Genomic DNA, 16,830 nt, shown 5'->3' with positions numbered 1-16,830 from the left:
TTAAACACAATTTTATTTATTTTTGCTTTAAAAAGTTTTTATGTTTTTGATTTTTATAGCATTTATTTTCTGATACAATTTTAAAACTTTTTAAAAACAAATAAATAACTTTTTTTTTTAAATATAAAAAAAAAAAACTTTTAAAAAATAGCTTTTAGTTGCATTTTTTCAAAATTTGGATTACTATGGTACACAATGATGTCATGTGTAATTATTGTAGTACATTCTTTGTTTATCATGATAATAAATCAGAATGTACCATTATACATTTTCAATTTATTGCAATATATCCTTTATTTAGTGTGATAAACTTTTTATTTATTGCATAACACACGTTTTTAATGTTACACCTTTTATTTATTGCAGTACACTCTTGAAAACAATATGGTATATGAGTACTAATAAATTTTAGTATATATAATTCAGTCTTCTTTAAAATATAAAAAATAATCTAAAAAAAACAACCTCAAATTCTTTATATGCTTTGTCAAATTCTTTTGAATTCCTAATATGTTCTTCAAGAGCAAGCATAATATTTCCATATATTTCAATATGATTTTCATAAATTTTAATTTGTCTCATATTTTTATGTAAAATATCTCCAATTTTTTGTATCATTTCGTGAGAAACATCATTTGTCAACAAACTTTCCCTAAACAATTGAATATTTATTTACTGCCCATATCTAAAGTTTTAATATATACACTTTAGAAATAAAAATTGTTTTTGCTTTTTAAACTTATTTATGAGTTATTTATACAACATAATCCATTTTTTTATTTTTAATAGTAACTAAAAATTAAAAACTAAAAACAGTTAAATTTCAAAAGATTTTAAAATTAATTCTTTTAAATATTACTTACCATAACAACATACTTTCTTCTAGCTCAGCAAGTAATGAACAATGAAAGTCATAAAGTGGGTCAATATTGTCAAAAATTAAGTTTAAAACTTCGGTAGGAAGGTAGCGTTCAACTACATTACGAAAAGAAACAGTTAAAACCTCAAGGTCTTTCACATAAGTTCGCTCAGTGAGTAATATTTCTTTGGCAATATTGTAGATTCTCCAAGAATTTTTAACCTTGTAAAGGTCACGGAGACAATCTCTTTTATGCATACTACTAACACTGCTTGAAGTACTGCGAGGGAGAGATAAATCATCTTCAAAAGCACTTTCTTCTTCTTCAACTGTTAGTGCAGATGCATCTGAATCCGAATCATAGTTGACATTCTTTGGATTTTGTTGAATATAAAGATCTACACATAAATAACAAAAATATAAATAGAAGTATATAATATATACATAAATAACAAAAATATAAATAGAAGTATATACAAAAATATGAAATATAAATAAAATGTAATAAAAAAGTCATTTAAAATTAATGTTTTCTTTTTTATAACAAATTTGTGTTTATTTGCAGTTATCTTTATGTTAATGTCCTTATAATAATTAACAATAATGTGGGTTGTACATATAAGTTAAGTATATGTATAATGTATATTATGGTTGTTTTTTTTTGTAATGGTTAGTTTTAAGATGTTTTATATCAATTAAATAATAATTTTAATATGATTGAAATTAACTATACAGCTGTAAAAGTCAGTAAAATATATTATAATATATTAGGAGAGTGTTGACCTAAGTCTATAGGAATATATATCTACTAAAGCGTATATAGATACCAAATTGATACTAGTTTTTCCTACCTTTATAGTATATGACAATTTCAGAAAAAGAAAAAAAAACAATGAAAAATGAAATAATAATAATGAAATAACAAGAACAATAATAATGAAATAAACAAGAATAATGAAAGAGAAGATTGCTGCAATAAACATATGTGTGTGTGTGTGTGTATATATATATATATATATATATATATATATATATATATATATATATATATATATATATATATATATATATATATATATATATAATATATATATATATATATATATATATATATATAAATATATATATATATATATATATATATATATATATATATAAATATATATATATATATATTTATATATATATATATATATATATATATATATATATATATATATATAAATTTGTCCAAGGTGAAAAAAATAAATTTTAAATACTCAATCAAAAATACACACATACCATCTGAAAAAGAATTTATACTGCAGCATGTGATGGAAAGCGTTATTTTTTATTAACAAACAACTTGGTGATACGTCTAAGTTTAATGATTTTACTAACTAGTGAAATCATTAAACTCATTTCAAGTAGTGTCAATTCTTTAATTTGTGGACGGCACTTTGAAGATTTTACTAGAGTAAAATCTTCAAAGTGCCCTCCACAAATTAAAGAAATGTCACTATTTGAAAAAGATTTAATAAATCTCGTTAAAACTATCAGATTTTGCAATCTCAGCAACACATTTCAAGAAAAAATAAATAATGATATTAAATCTTTACACAAATCTAAAAAAAATTTAACTCCAGCTGACAAAACTTCCAACATGAACAAAATATCTTAAGATGATTACAAACACCTTCTAAAAAACGCATATATATATATATATATATATATATATATATATATATATATATATATATATATATATATATATATATATATATATATATATATATATATATATATATATATATATATATATATATATATATATATATATATATATATATATATATATATATATATATATACAGTCCCTAATCAAATTATTTGCCCACCTTATCAATTTTGTTAATTTTTGACGATTTAATGTTTTTAGTGCCATTTAAATTTGCCAACAGTTTCAGGGAGATAAGTGGCACCTGTTTAAATTCATAAAACTCATTTTTGTCATCCATACTGATTTCATATTTTTTCTTTAAGTGTAGTGATGTTTTTTTAACCACTGTTATTTAATTACATAAGATTTGTATTACAATATACTTTGGAACAATTTTTAAGCAATTATTTCAATATTTTATTATGTACTTTTCTATAAAAACCAATTTTTATTTCTTAAAATAGTTTCAGTAAAAATAAGTTGTTTAAAGGCTCTAAATTACAAAATGGGAAAAAAAGAAGACATAAGTTCTGAAAAAAAAAGGAATTATTCAATATCTTTTGACCGACAAGCATTCCTCAATAAGTGAAATATCAAGAAAACGTGATATATCAAGACGTACTGTAAAACAAGACAAATTAAAAAATGGCCTCCCATTATGTGTTCGGAGACAAGGCAAATGCGGTCGAAAAAAGAAAATAACACCCAGGAATGAGAGAATGCTAGTAAAAATAGTAAAAGAAAATAGATTTGCAACATGTTCTGCAATAACCAGCAAGTTAAATTAGGTGGGAATAAATGTAGCGACAACCACTGTTTGACCAGTTTGCATGGATTGGACATTAGAAGTAGAAGGCCAGCACAAAAGTCAAAATTAACCAAAGCAGAGAAAAAAACGGCTGGATTGAGAGAAGAAGTATAGTAGTTTCACTGTTGATGACTGGAAATTGGTAAGTCATTATAATACAATAATTAGAAATTTTTTTCTTAATATTTGAGTCTTTATATTTTGTGATAATTTTTATTCTGTTTTCTTCAGGTATGTTCAGCAATGAATCTACCATAGAAATTATGACTCAAAAGGCTCAATATGTCAAAATGGGCTGTCAATTAAAAATTCCATGAGGATTGTATAATCCAAACAATTAAACATCCTTCTAAAGTCATGTTTTGGTCGGTTATCAGCAGGAACGGCCTTGGTGGACTGTTCATTGTAGATGGAATATTAAAACAGGATCAATACAAAAAAGTTATTGAAACTTGTCTTTTACCTTAATTGAAGGAGTGGTTTCCAAATAAGCAAAAAAAAATACTTATGCAAGATTGAGCCACACAGCAAAATCCATTAAAAAATTATTAGCTTCTCAAAAAATTCCACTATTGGATTAGCCCGGAAACTCCTCGGATTTAAACCCTATAGAAAATGTATGGGAGTTATTAAAGAGAGAAATTTCCACCAAAAAGGTCACAAATAGGACCTAATTAATTGAAAAAGTTATTTGGCATTGGAACCATAATGCACATTTAAAAAAAATGGCTTTAAATTTTCTCTATAATATGCCAAATCGCCATCGTGCATTAAAAATAAGGGAGGATCAACAAAATATTGAGAATTTCTCTTAATAAACATATTCTTATCAAAATTTTGTGTACTTTATGTTAGAAAATAATTATATTTTAAATAAATAATTATTTTTTTTGTATTTTTGAATATTTTACTACTTGAATGAGAAAAATTACAAAAATAGCAATGTGGGCTAATAGTTTGATCAGGGACTGTATAGACTTTAAAAAATAAGACAAATTTTTAAATTTTATTTAAAAACACTTGTTATTTAAATTCAAGACATCTTAAATTTTAATAACAAAATGTTTTTAAATAAAATTTAAAAATTGTCTTATTTTTAAAAGTATTTTCACATTTTGTGCTGAGAAGAAGTATGAATGCGTCTTGAGAAAAATTATGAAAGCTGGGGGCTTCAGTACATACATCGACTATCTTATAGGCTGTTGCCGCTTCATCAACTAAGGGTTTGGCATAGGCAGCATCTTTTTATTATTCTTTATTTTTTTCTTCTTTTTCTAAAAACGCTGTATGTTGTAAATGTGGGAAAAACTAGTAACAATTTGTTATATATACGCTATAGTAGATGTATATATATATATATATATATATATATATATATATATATATATATATATATATATATATATATATATATATATATATATATATATATATATATATATATATATAGACACACACACATGTATACAACACACATAGATATGTATGTATATTTTTAAGTAATCTGTAAAACCTTGAACTTTATTTCTTAATTGAATATCAATCTCAACATCATTTTTATTAACATCTGGGTATTCTTGAACTGGAAGGTTATCATCTTCATTATTTAAGTCATCTGATGATATTGACGAAATATTATATTGCCAATGATTTGATTTTGAGAAAACAGTCTTGTTCTATTTAAAAAACGAAAAAAATTTTAATTATAAATTATAATTATAAAATATTATAACTCGTAATTTTCAATGTTACAAATTACAAAACATTATTACAATGTTTTCTGTTAGAAAATAGCTTTAAATTTTCTCAGCAATTTTTTAACAAATAATATTTAACTGATGATAAAAAGCTGAAAAAATCATTACCTGAATAACTTTGTTGTCAGGTGTATAACTTGGTACATTAAATTGAAGGCCAATATCTTCAGAATCTTTAGATAAATCAGCTTCATGTTTAGATTCATTAATATTTTCATTGACTAAGTTGTTATCTTCTACCATTTTTCGTATAATTAAGTTATTATCTTCTACTATTTTTGGTATAACTAAGTCATTATCTTCTACTACTTTTGGTTTAATTAAATAATCTTGAGTAAATGAATTTTCATGTTTTACTTGTTTAACTGAATAATCAAATGAGTCTTCATGCTTCATTTTAATAATATTATTTTTTGCTAAACTGTCATTCATAATAATTGAATCTTCACTAATATTGTCATTTTTACTTTGATCGGAGTATAAACTAAAGCCTCCTTTATCAAATTCTTTTTTAGCTTCTTTAGTTGTATAGTGTGGAGTACTGCAACTTGGAGTAGTTGCTAATACTTGGGGAGAATTGTTTTGCTTTCTAAAACAATAAAAACAAGTTTCGTTCTTGTGTTCTCGTGTTTAATAAGCTTTTTTATTAAACACGAGAACACAACAAGCTTTTATTAAACATAAGAATACAGAAAGCTTTATTTAACATGATAATACAACAAGCTTTTATTAAACATGAAAATACAGAAAGCTTTATTAAACATGAGAAAACAATAAGCTTTTATTAAACACGAGAATACAACAATAAGACTGTTGCGTGGAGTGTGGTACTACCAGAATTGTAATGGGGATTGAACATCTTGCCTATAAAGTGAGCATTATACCACTACTACATAAAATATGTCAGACAACGTTTTAATCTGACATGTTATAACTAAGGATTGGTTAGAACATGTTAAATTTTTTTTAACGTATTGTATTTGAAATAAAAAGCACAAACTAGAAAACTTAGTTTACACTGAAAAAACTTGGCATACAATATTGTTCGTGTTATTCAAAAAAAATTCTAAAAGTTTTTAAAAACTACATGAAAAATATTTAGATTTAATGAAGAATAGAAATGCATTAACAAATATTTAATTTTAAAAAAAGCAGATAAATTAAATAAGATTGCAAAAATTGCTTTAAAATAAAAAACAAAAGTATTTCTGAATTGATTTTAGTACTTTTAATAAACCTATGTTGAGAAAACTTAATATTAAAGTATTTCTGAATTGATTTTAGTTTAATAAAATGTTGAGAAAACTTAATATTGGTGTCTTTTATACCATGGTGTCACAAAAGTGCGTATGATCAAGTAATTTTAATTTATCATAACAATAATAAAATAGATTTCAGATCGAGTGAAACCAACAATTAAAAAAAATTAGAATTATAAATTATCATTGTATCACAATTCAGCTATAACTTACAGTTTGTCAGCAGAGACATCAGGAGTACATCGTAATTTTTTAGTAGCTATATCAGTAATTTCTTTCTTTGTTCTTCCACTAAAATATATATTTAAATAAATTTATGAAAGCCATAAACTAAACCATTATTATTTATGACTAAATTGTAATAAACTATAATATTATTTAAATAATAAAAACTAAATAATTTAAGCTAAAAAAAAAGACAAAAAAGAACAAGACAAAAAAATAATAATTAAAGTTTTTTTTTCTAGGCCTGATAACTACAGTAACTATGATTTATGAAAAATCACCGCCTTGTTTCTATGATTTTATGATAACCCCTTGGAGTCAAATTTTTTTTGCCGAACTATAATAGTTTATTCCCGACCTCATTTTTCCTAATTCTGATGGCTATTGCTATGTAGTTTCTTGTTGAGTCTCAAATTAAATCCATTTAATAATAATACTAATATTTTGCACTGCAGTATTATTTATTTAAATTTCCGAGTTATTTTTGCTTTTACATTATTTACATTGCTGTATTACTTACATATGTTGCAATATAAAATTAAATTTACACTAAAAATTAAGCGTAAGCTATGGATGGCATTAAAAAACAAACCATTATAAAATTAAAAACTTATTTTTTAAACATGAGAATTAAATTAACTATTTGAGTTAGATTTACAACAAAACACAACTTTACAAAACACTTCCTATACAAAAAAACATCAAGTATACGTACAGTACAATATACGTGTTTTACAATTTATATGCTAGAGGAGAGCTGTAAACTTAATTTTGAAATAATTTACAAAAAATTACCTGTATCGGTATGATGAGCCTCTTTTAATTAATATATTAGATTTGCTGTTTGATTTAGGTTTAACCGAAGTGAGTCTAAACATAACAGTTTTTAACTACAAAATAAGTATACTAAGATTTTATAATTAATAAGTATAGATTTAGAAATTGATTACAATCTTAAAAAAAACTAAGTATTTTAAAGAAATTTCAGAACTTTCTAATGTTAATTATTCAAAGTATGAACCCTTTCTGAACATTTAAACTAAGCTATGCAGTTCTTCCTTCTGTCAAATTAACCATGGTGGTGGTAGCTCTAAAACTATATTGTTCTGATATACTTGTAGTAAATAATTTTGGAACTTATGCAAAACATCTATTTATCATAATAGATATTTATCAGGCCTCAAAATGCCTTTGCCGATGGCACATCACTAGTCTCCATAGAATTGAAAATTTTTCTTTATTTTTGATGCATGTTGACAGCGTATTTTTTGGAACGCCATATTTCATAGCAACCTGAGACTTTGACAATCCTTCTCCAATTTCCTTCAAAGCAGCTTTCTTTTCATTGATTGATTTCATGTTAATTTTTTCTTTTTACTGCAACAGTAGCCATTGTAAAATGTAAACACAATACACAACTTTTATTATAATATTCCAACGCACGTTAGCATTACTTATACTAAAAACTATTCTAATATCAAAATTGCTAACATTGTTGACATTGCGATGCAAGGGCTTTATTGCGGTTTTATTAAATTTCTTCAAAGTTTGATGGGAAACTTGGCTGCACTTGAGGGGAAAAAGTTTAACTTAATTAAAGAAACATAATAACGTTCACTAAATTTTTACTTTAATTTTTCTTCTAAATTTCGAGTTATTGGAAGAATATTAACCATGGGAACAGATGAAATGATTCCACTTGGCAAATGCTTAAGCTAATGAGGGTTGAAGTTATCGTGTGATTTTTATGAGAAAAATATTAGCAAGAGTTTAAGGGGAATTTAAAAGTACTTCGAGTTACTGGAAGTTTGAGTCATCCGGGGTTCGAGATATCGGAAGCTCACTGTATTTCCATCCATTATTTCTGATTTTATGTTTCTTATGAATGTTTTAAATGTTTTAGAGCAATTTTTCAATATACACTTTTACTTTCAGGTGACCCCCAAAGAAAAAAGTCAGTAGGTGTCAAATCTGCTAATCTTAGAAGTCACAAAAAAAATCAAAACTATGGATTTCAAAAAATTGTTAAATGTTGTTCTTAACAGATCCACTGTTGCTTGGGCACATATTATCCTGTTGTAATCATACTTCAATAAAACTTGGTGTAAAGAATTCATCAATCATCTCTCAATATTGATTTCTTTTAAGTTACAAGAGCACCTTTTTCTTCAAGAAAATACAACCCAACGATTCTTTAAGAATCGTTGGGTTTAAGAAACAACGCACCACATTAACACACCACATCATAACCTAGTAACATTATTAAATAATTATAAAAACCACAATTTTATTTTGATTAATGATGTTATGTTCATGACGCCATAAAAACGACTTTAGATTAGATTAATCGTACTACTTTATTATTTGCTTCTAACTGGTAATGACTTATGATAATGACTTATGACTGGTAATGATCTAGTTATGTCAAGTAAAACAATAAAACAAAATGAGCCCAATCATTTGGCTCACTATTTCACCTAAAGATATGAGTAAATCTATGTTAGTTTGAGGTCAATTGGTAGCAACTAAGAAGTGTACCTGAAGAGTGCATTAATCAAGAAGTTGATTCCATTCGTTTAGAAACATCTCAGTAACTGTGAGCTAGAATTAACCTCATCAGAACATGTTAAATCAGCTCATCCTGTCAAAGAAATTTGGACAACTTTTAAACAAGAAATGCACACGATGGTTGGACTGATGATTTTTTTCTAATAAAATATAGGATAAGGTATTTCCTGAGAAAAATGAAAATAAACAATTTAGTAAAATAAAATAAACAATTTGGCTAAAAATATATTTTAAGAACCTTTTAGATAAATACACTAAAAAATGATTTAAGTAGACATTGAAAATGTCAAAAAGTTATAAAAACCTGATGTTTTATCATTAGCAACCAACTACAAACAGGCTCATGAAAATATAAAAACCAAAAAACTTTTTAAAAAAAATTTTAAAATGTTTTTTGAACATTTCAAAATTTCGTTTTTTGAAACTACTATGACATTTGAAAAGTCATGATAGTTTCTCTATTACTTAAGCAGTATACTTTTGATTATTTTTTCTATAACATTGAGTAACACCAAAAATATCATTGGAACATCAACAAATTATATATTGAGTCTTAGTATTTATGTATAAATAACTGTTTACTTTTATAATGAAAAAACTGTTTTCAATATTATACAGTTAAGGTTATTTTGGTAATGTTTTCAATTTTTTAAAGTAGTGTCTTTGATGCAATTATACTTGAGTATATTTTATTATAAATGCTAGATTTGTCAATTTAATGAGCTTTTAATATAATCCCTGCAACCATAACTATATTAAAATATTTTATTCACTAATTGATTAATTTTTTAATTTAATCATTTGACTTGAATTTACTTCCAAATTAAAAGTTGCTTCATGTTTTCTTAAATAATCTCATTAAGTCAACAAGTCATCATATGTTCTTAAACCTTTTATCTTTATCTCATATACATTTTTTTTTTTTAAACATCTTCGCTTCCAACAAGGCTGCAAGCAACCACTAATTAGAGTTGGAAGTTACCGGAAGAGAAGATATGAAGATTGTAGAGTAAGATAATGATTGACAGATGATTTTAAGGAACAGACACAGAAAAAGAATGAGACTTAATTGAATGACGTGTAACACAAGAAGGAATTTTAGTATAAGGCACAAGAGACACTAGCTCTCACTAGAGCAAGTGCTCATTATAGTATTTGTAGAAAAGAGAAAGAGAAGCAACATTACGACGATGTGATAATGGTTGGAGGTTGGCTGCAAGAGCAGGTCCAACTACGTTTACAATGCATTTTTGCACCTTGTCTAAAAAAGTAAAGACATCATTAGGAGATCCGCCCTAGGTATGGCAACAGTATTCTATACAAGGTTGGATTTGAGATTTATAGAGATAGAGAATAGAATCCGAAGTAAGAAAGTGTCGAGCTCGATAAAGAGATGCAACTTTAGCAGAATTTTGCAACAGATTTATATACAGTTACCAAGAAAGCTTGGAAGTAAGAGTTAATCCTAGAAGATGAAGAGTGGATGACTCATCGAGTGCATTATCATTCATAAATATAGGAAGATCTAAATTATTGCGATAACAATTTGCCAAAAAAAATTGAGTTTTATCTGAATTGAAGTTCACCAGCCACTGTGAGCCCAATGCAGTAGCAGAAGTGAGATCCTTTTCAAGCTCAAATGCCCCCTCCAAGCAATCAAAGACTGTTGGCTTCTTATCACGACAAGAATAAATGGTAGTATGATTAGCGAACAATGCCACCTTAGATGTAAGAATATCTGGAAGATCGTTAATGTAAGTTAAAAAGAGTATAGGGCCAAGGATTTAACCTTGAGGAACCTCTGACGTTACAGAATAAGAAGCGTGCTATCCATCGAGGACAAGTTTTATACTACGATTGGAAAGGAAGAATTCAATAACCTTAAAGATACACCATAAGTAGAAAGCTTTTGGAGAAATACCAGATACACCGTAAGAAGAAAGCTTATGGAGAAGACCAGCATGCCAAACTTTACTAAAAGCTTTAGAAATGTCAAGAGCGATGGCCTTAACCTCTCCATCTTTATCTAATGCACGATAAAATCTATCAGTTATTACTGTTAGCAAATCAGCTCTAAAACAAGAAGATCGAAATTCATATTAATGCCTGCAGAGTCACTGACACTAGAGCCAAGCCTTTCAGTGTAATGAGCATTAAAGTTACTGACAACAGCAATATAGGCTGATGGATAAAGAGAGAGGGCTTGGTCAATATGATCAGAAATAGCATCAAAAAGATTGCAGTCTTGAGGGAGAGCAATATAGAACAAAGAAAAAGAGGATAGAGTGAAGTGGAGCTAAACAAAAGCACATGAAAGAATAGTCTATAGATTCATACCTAGTTTCGTGACAAATAGGTGAATTTGTATGAATGTAAATGCCCAGGCCAAGCATGTGACTATTGGAGTCTTTACGAATTAATGGAAGATAGCCATCAACACTAAGATCACAAGATGAGACAGCTGAACTCAAATTAGTCTCACAAAGAGCAAGTAGGTCTGGTGAACTTTACAAGAGATAAGATTCAACAGAAGAAAAGTTACTTCGAAGACCACGAATATTAGTGAATGATAGGTTTAGAGAACTTGGTAATGATGATGGTTCTTTGTGTTTTTTAGTTTTTGGTACTTTATTCATTTTTAAATTTGTTAAAGAACTTGACTCAAAGCATAGATAGTACTCAGAACACTGTTTAATAGCCCAAGCAATTGCCACATTACTATTAATGAACCCTAAGCTGTAACAAAGGGCTCCAAATGTGGCCTTGGCAATGCACACCAAAAGTGCAAACAGGGACACCATCCATGCACAACATGGCACTGTTAATACTTTGATATTTTTCAGCTGTTGATGGAACCAGCCTCTCTGAGAGCTACCACAGAGTTCGGGAAACCTGACTACCAGCCAGCCTGAGTTTTAGAGCTGTACCCTCATTAGGAGATAATAGAATGAGTTGCCTAGTCATAAAAACAGAGACACGAGCAAAACCCATGCATTGAGTCAAGAAGATCAAGCACTCAACATCCTAAACTGGAAACAATGTATTAAAAATACATCTGCACCAGCCTAATAGATGAAGAAGGGGTGCAAAGCTGGTCAACAGATAGAATCTGTTTACCTCTTAACTGTCTTACCCCTTAATTGTCTTACCTCTTCTCTGTCTAGGAGGCCTTCTACAAGACAGTAGCAAGATGCATTTAACATCTGCCCAAGATGAGTATTTTTATTAAGACACCATCTCTAGCCTTTACTCAACCAAGAGCCCCATGCAGGAGGTGTTTCAAGTCGGAGTTGGCATCTCCTTGCCTTTGCCTAAAAAGGCGTATCCTACAAGGCAGCAGGACATGAAGTAGATTGTACTGGGTTACATATTACCAGTAGCAGAATAACCTGACCTGACAAAATTGACATATTGTATGAATCAAAATGTCTTCGGGCTGCTCTTTTGTTATTATTAATTCTTGTTTGAAATTAGGTATTTACATGTAAAAAAAAGTTTACCTAAAAAATGTATGATGATTTAAACAAAATTTCCAAAATCCTTTAGATATGTTTCTGCTTCCCATTGTGAATGAAATGACATTACCATCTCCTTGATTTGCAGTCTAAATAATTTTAATAACAAAAAATATTTATTAAAAAAATTCCATAACTTTTTAAAAAGAAATTTATAACTTAAATTAGAAATAAAATTTGTTTTCATACATTATTTTAGAAAAATATTTTAATGAAGACCTCATTTGAAAAATATTTATATTTTAATGAAGACCTTATTTGAAAAATGTTTATTTTAATGAAAACCTTATTTGAAAAATTAAATACGCAGAAACTTATCTTCTAATGCATGGTACAATACGGAAGCATAGTAAAACAATTTTACCATGCTTAATTTCTATATGAGGCTGAATAAAAATCTTTTGATGAATAATTTGATGACAATGATGTAAGGGATTTAGATAGACCAAGACCAAGTTTGAGGACTAGATAACAAAACCTACGACTTTAAACTTAAAGAAAGTAAAGAATAAGGACCAATGCAAAAAATAACATCAATGCAGACTTACTTTGTAATAAACAATAACAAAGTCTACAGTTATGTAATATATGATAAAAATACCAATGTAAACTATTTTTATGATATATTACATATATTGAATCACTTTAGAATCATTATTATACTAAAATATAATAATGATTCTAAAGTGATTCAATGTTTATGCAATGAAACGAAATTTTGAAATTTAGAATGAAATTCAACAGAATAAAAATCTAGAAAATTGTTTGTACTTTTTCAAATTGTTTTTACGCTTGTACTTTTCAAATTGTTTGTACAAACCTACTTGTTTGTCTCTTTAGCATAAAGTTCTGATTAGCTTGATCAAAACCCAATGGGGTTTGTTTGCAACATTTTTCAAACTATAATTTCATTTACATAAATTTTAGCCATAACTTACACATCCATGTCATTTTATTTAAATAAACATTAGCCATGACTTTTTTCCATGTCATTTTATTTAAACAAATATTGGCCATGGCTTTCTTTGGTACTAAGTGGGCAAGAATTCCCCTCTATTTTTATTTTTACATTTTGTAATATCACCTATCTTTAATTTCTTTATTTCTTTAAACTTTTTTATAATTTATTCCGGTGTAAAGCTGTTTATTTATTCTATAATAAAAAAAAATTTACACTAAAAAAATTCAAATGACTATTTTTTATTTTCTAAATTCCATCGGGTGGAACCACCAGGTAGACACAGAAAAATCTCAACTTTAAATTGAAATTTCTCTAAATCCATAAATTCTTATTATTTCAATTTTTTTATATGAATTGTGTTTACATCAATTAGGGTTTCAACTTAATTTTAAGGGGCTTAATGGGCTGTTTGGCAAGAGATCAAAATTTATATCAAATTGATGTCATCATTTTGCAGATTTTTTCTTTTTTCACCTTATTGGTGGCATTAATCAACTTTTTGTGGAAGTCCTTTTTATTTTTTGTTACTCAACCTGTCTTACAAAGAACTTCTTCAGCTATTGCCCAAAAATCTTGAATTTTGCGCTCTTCAGGATGATTTGGAGGATTCGCATTTTTAGGAACAATTTTCACATTATCTTTTCACCACTGTAGAAATTTTTTAGATTAGTGAGAAGCAGCAAGATCTGGCCGAAAGAGACATCAGCATTTGTGTTATTTCAGAAATGGCAAAAGTCTTTGATAGAGGCATTCTTTAATGTAGAGGTTGGCAGTCAAGGTCTTCTTAGTGAAAAAACAAGAGGACTGTATACCACAGCTACAAATTGCTTGCCACACAAAAATTTGGATGCAAATTTTCCTTATCAAATTATTTAAATTGATCATCTACAGATTTATCTTTGTTCTCCTAGTAAAACTGTTGACAAGGAAGTTGTGAAAAATCTACCTTGCAATATTTTTCATAGTCTTCAATTATGCACATACTTTTATCTGCCATTATTTTAAACAACTTATTTGCGCATTGAATTATTTCACCATTTATACTTCTCTGAGGTGTATTTTTCTTTTAAAATGCTTTAATTCCAGCCTTTTCAATTTTTTTTTTCTTTAATATAAGATCTTGAGTTTTCGTGCTAGATCTTGCTGTGACTGGTTCGGCCTCTTGCTATTGAACTATGAATCAGCTTTACCTTTTTAGATTTATGAAAGTTTTCTTTCTTCCACTTCCAGGTTTTATTTCAAAGCTTTAAGTAGTCTTAAACTTATTTATAATATCAACGACTTTAGATTTTGGGACATTTGTTCATTTAGCAATCAAGCAATATGAAGTTGATGGATTTTTGCAAAAAAAATTCACAACTTTTTTACGCACTTCAATTTGTTTCCAAAACATTTTGCAAATCATTGATTTGTAATCAAAAATTATCAACACAATTAAAGATAAGGAAGTATCATTTAATTAAAAAAATAAAAGAAATAGAAAGGATTTTTGGTTTAAGAGATATTTTAATTTAAAGTTGACCAGATTTTTCCGTGTCCACCAAATAAAATACTAATTTTAGAACTGAATTCCAAAGATTTTGTTTTCATTTATAAAATTTGAATTCATTAAAACTTGAAAGTCATAATAACTGGACAGTTATTTTTTATTAGTTTAAAAAAACTTGTTGACACGGAATAAACTCCAAGTTGCTCTCATATGCTCCACATTATTTTGTAACTATTTATTATATGATACCAACCTAATAATATTGGTCCTATGAGATTGATTTAAATTACTCTTGTGTGATGCCTTGTTATGTATGAAAATATCTAAAAATGCTGTTCATTTTCAGATGTTTTCACTTTTGCTGTGGATTTTTTATAATGATTTTTTCTAATTGAAAAGAAGATTGCTACACAAGATAACAATTCTTTCAATATCTCAATAGCTTAGATAACGATTCTTTCAATATCTCTTAATGATATTTTACATAAAAAAACTCAATACAAATTTGTAAATACAAAATTCTTACTGGCCGCAGTTTGATCAAAAACTTCTTTTTTTTGAAACTAATTTTTCTTATAACTCCCCTAAAAACAATTATAAAATGTCATTAACATTAAAAATTATAATTTATCAATTTAAGTAACACAATTTATCCATTTAAGTAACACAATTTATCAATTTAAGTAACACAATTTATCAATTTAAGTCACACAATTTAATAAAATTAATGTAAAAAAGATTGTTTTTACTTTTTATGTAAATTATAATTTTATTTTTTCTGTTACAAAAAATTTCAAATTTTTGCAAAATATTGAAAAAAGACCAATTAATATAGCCTTCACTAATTTATTCTAACCAATAACTTGTAAAAGATATGTGGATGATACCCATGCTTGCTTCGATTGAAAAGAAAAACAAGAAATCTTTCATAAAACTTTAAATAAACAAAATCCCTCCATAAAATTTACTGTTGAACTTGAAAACAAAAGAAAACAACCTATTTTTCTAGACATTTGTATTACGAATACAATAAACAGATTTTATGAGTTATAAACAATAACTAGGCGATAACCAATGTTCAAATAAAACCAAACCCAATGTTCAAATAATATCAAGCCAAGCATAATCACTGGTGACTTTAAAGGATTTTTAAGTAGAGCAATTTCTTGGTTTCTAAGAACAGATTTTGAAAAAATCTGTTCTTAGAAACCAAGAAATTGATTTCTTTATAGATTCATAAAATAAAATATCTAAGACAAACAACAGTTTGTTAAGTTTTTTTGGATGCCAATGTATTGATCCAAAACTCCGAAGAGAATTTAGAAAACAAAACGTCAGAGTTATATTTACAACAGCTCCCAATTTGATTGTACAACAACAAAACAAGTCTCTGAATACAAATTCGGGTGTTTACCAAGATAAATGCTTATGTGGAAGTAAATATATTGGCAAGAGAAAAAGAAAATATTTTAAGCAGTGATGAACATTAAAGAGCCTGCAAAAATGAAAAATGAACAAGTTCAGGCACCACTGAACACACTAAAACATACTGTGGTAACTTTGATTAGCTAAATTTTATGACCTTGGCAGCCACTTCAGAATATCCGACCAGAAAAATTAGGGAATCCCTAGAGATTAACAGAGCAAGAGTTTGACATGAGCTGGGAACTGGGGATGATATTCTTAATGG

General features: G+C 27.2%; 1 protein-coding gene across 1 annotated transcript in view; it reads right to left on the bottom strand.

Moving 5' to 3' along the window:
• LOC100203284 (FERM, ARHGEF and pleckstrin domain-containing protein 2) overlaps positions 1–16,830 on the bottom strand; it is a 73,930-nt gene that overhangs the window by 27,139 nt on the left and 29,961 nt on the right. Inside the window, exons 10-17 of the mRNA XM_065788159.1 lie at positions 15,667–15,724; positions 12,676–12,779; positions 7,403–7,477; positions 6,596–6,673; positions 5,232–5,712; positions 4,880–5,042; positions 864–1,257; positions 466–652 (exon numbers count right to left, since the gene is read on the bottom strand). Of these exons, the coding sequence (XP_065644231.1) occupies positions 466–652; positions 864–1,257; positions 4,880–5,042; positions 5,232–5,712; positions 6,596–6,673; positions 7,403–7,477; positions 12,676–12,779; positions 15,667–15,724 (1,540 nt within the window). The remainder of the gene's footprint in view (positions 1–465; positions 653–863; positions 1,258–4,879; positions 5,043–5,231; positions 5,713–6,595; positions 6,674–7,402; positions 7,478–12,675; positions 12,780–15,666; positions 15,725–16,830) is intronic.

Source organism: Hydra vulgaris, chromosome 01, assembly GCF_038396675.1.
Source record: "Hydra vulgaris chromosome 01, alternate assembly HydraT2T_AEP".
Lineage (NCBI taxonomy): Eukaryota > Metazoa > Cnidaria > Hydrozoa > Anthoathecata > Hydridae > Hydra > Hydra vulgaris.
The sequence above is the reverse complement of the archived record's forward strand: the minus strand, read 5'-3'. Positions and strand labels throughout refer to the sequence as shown.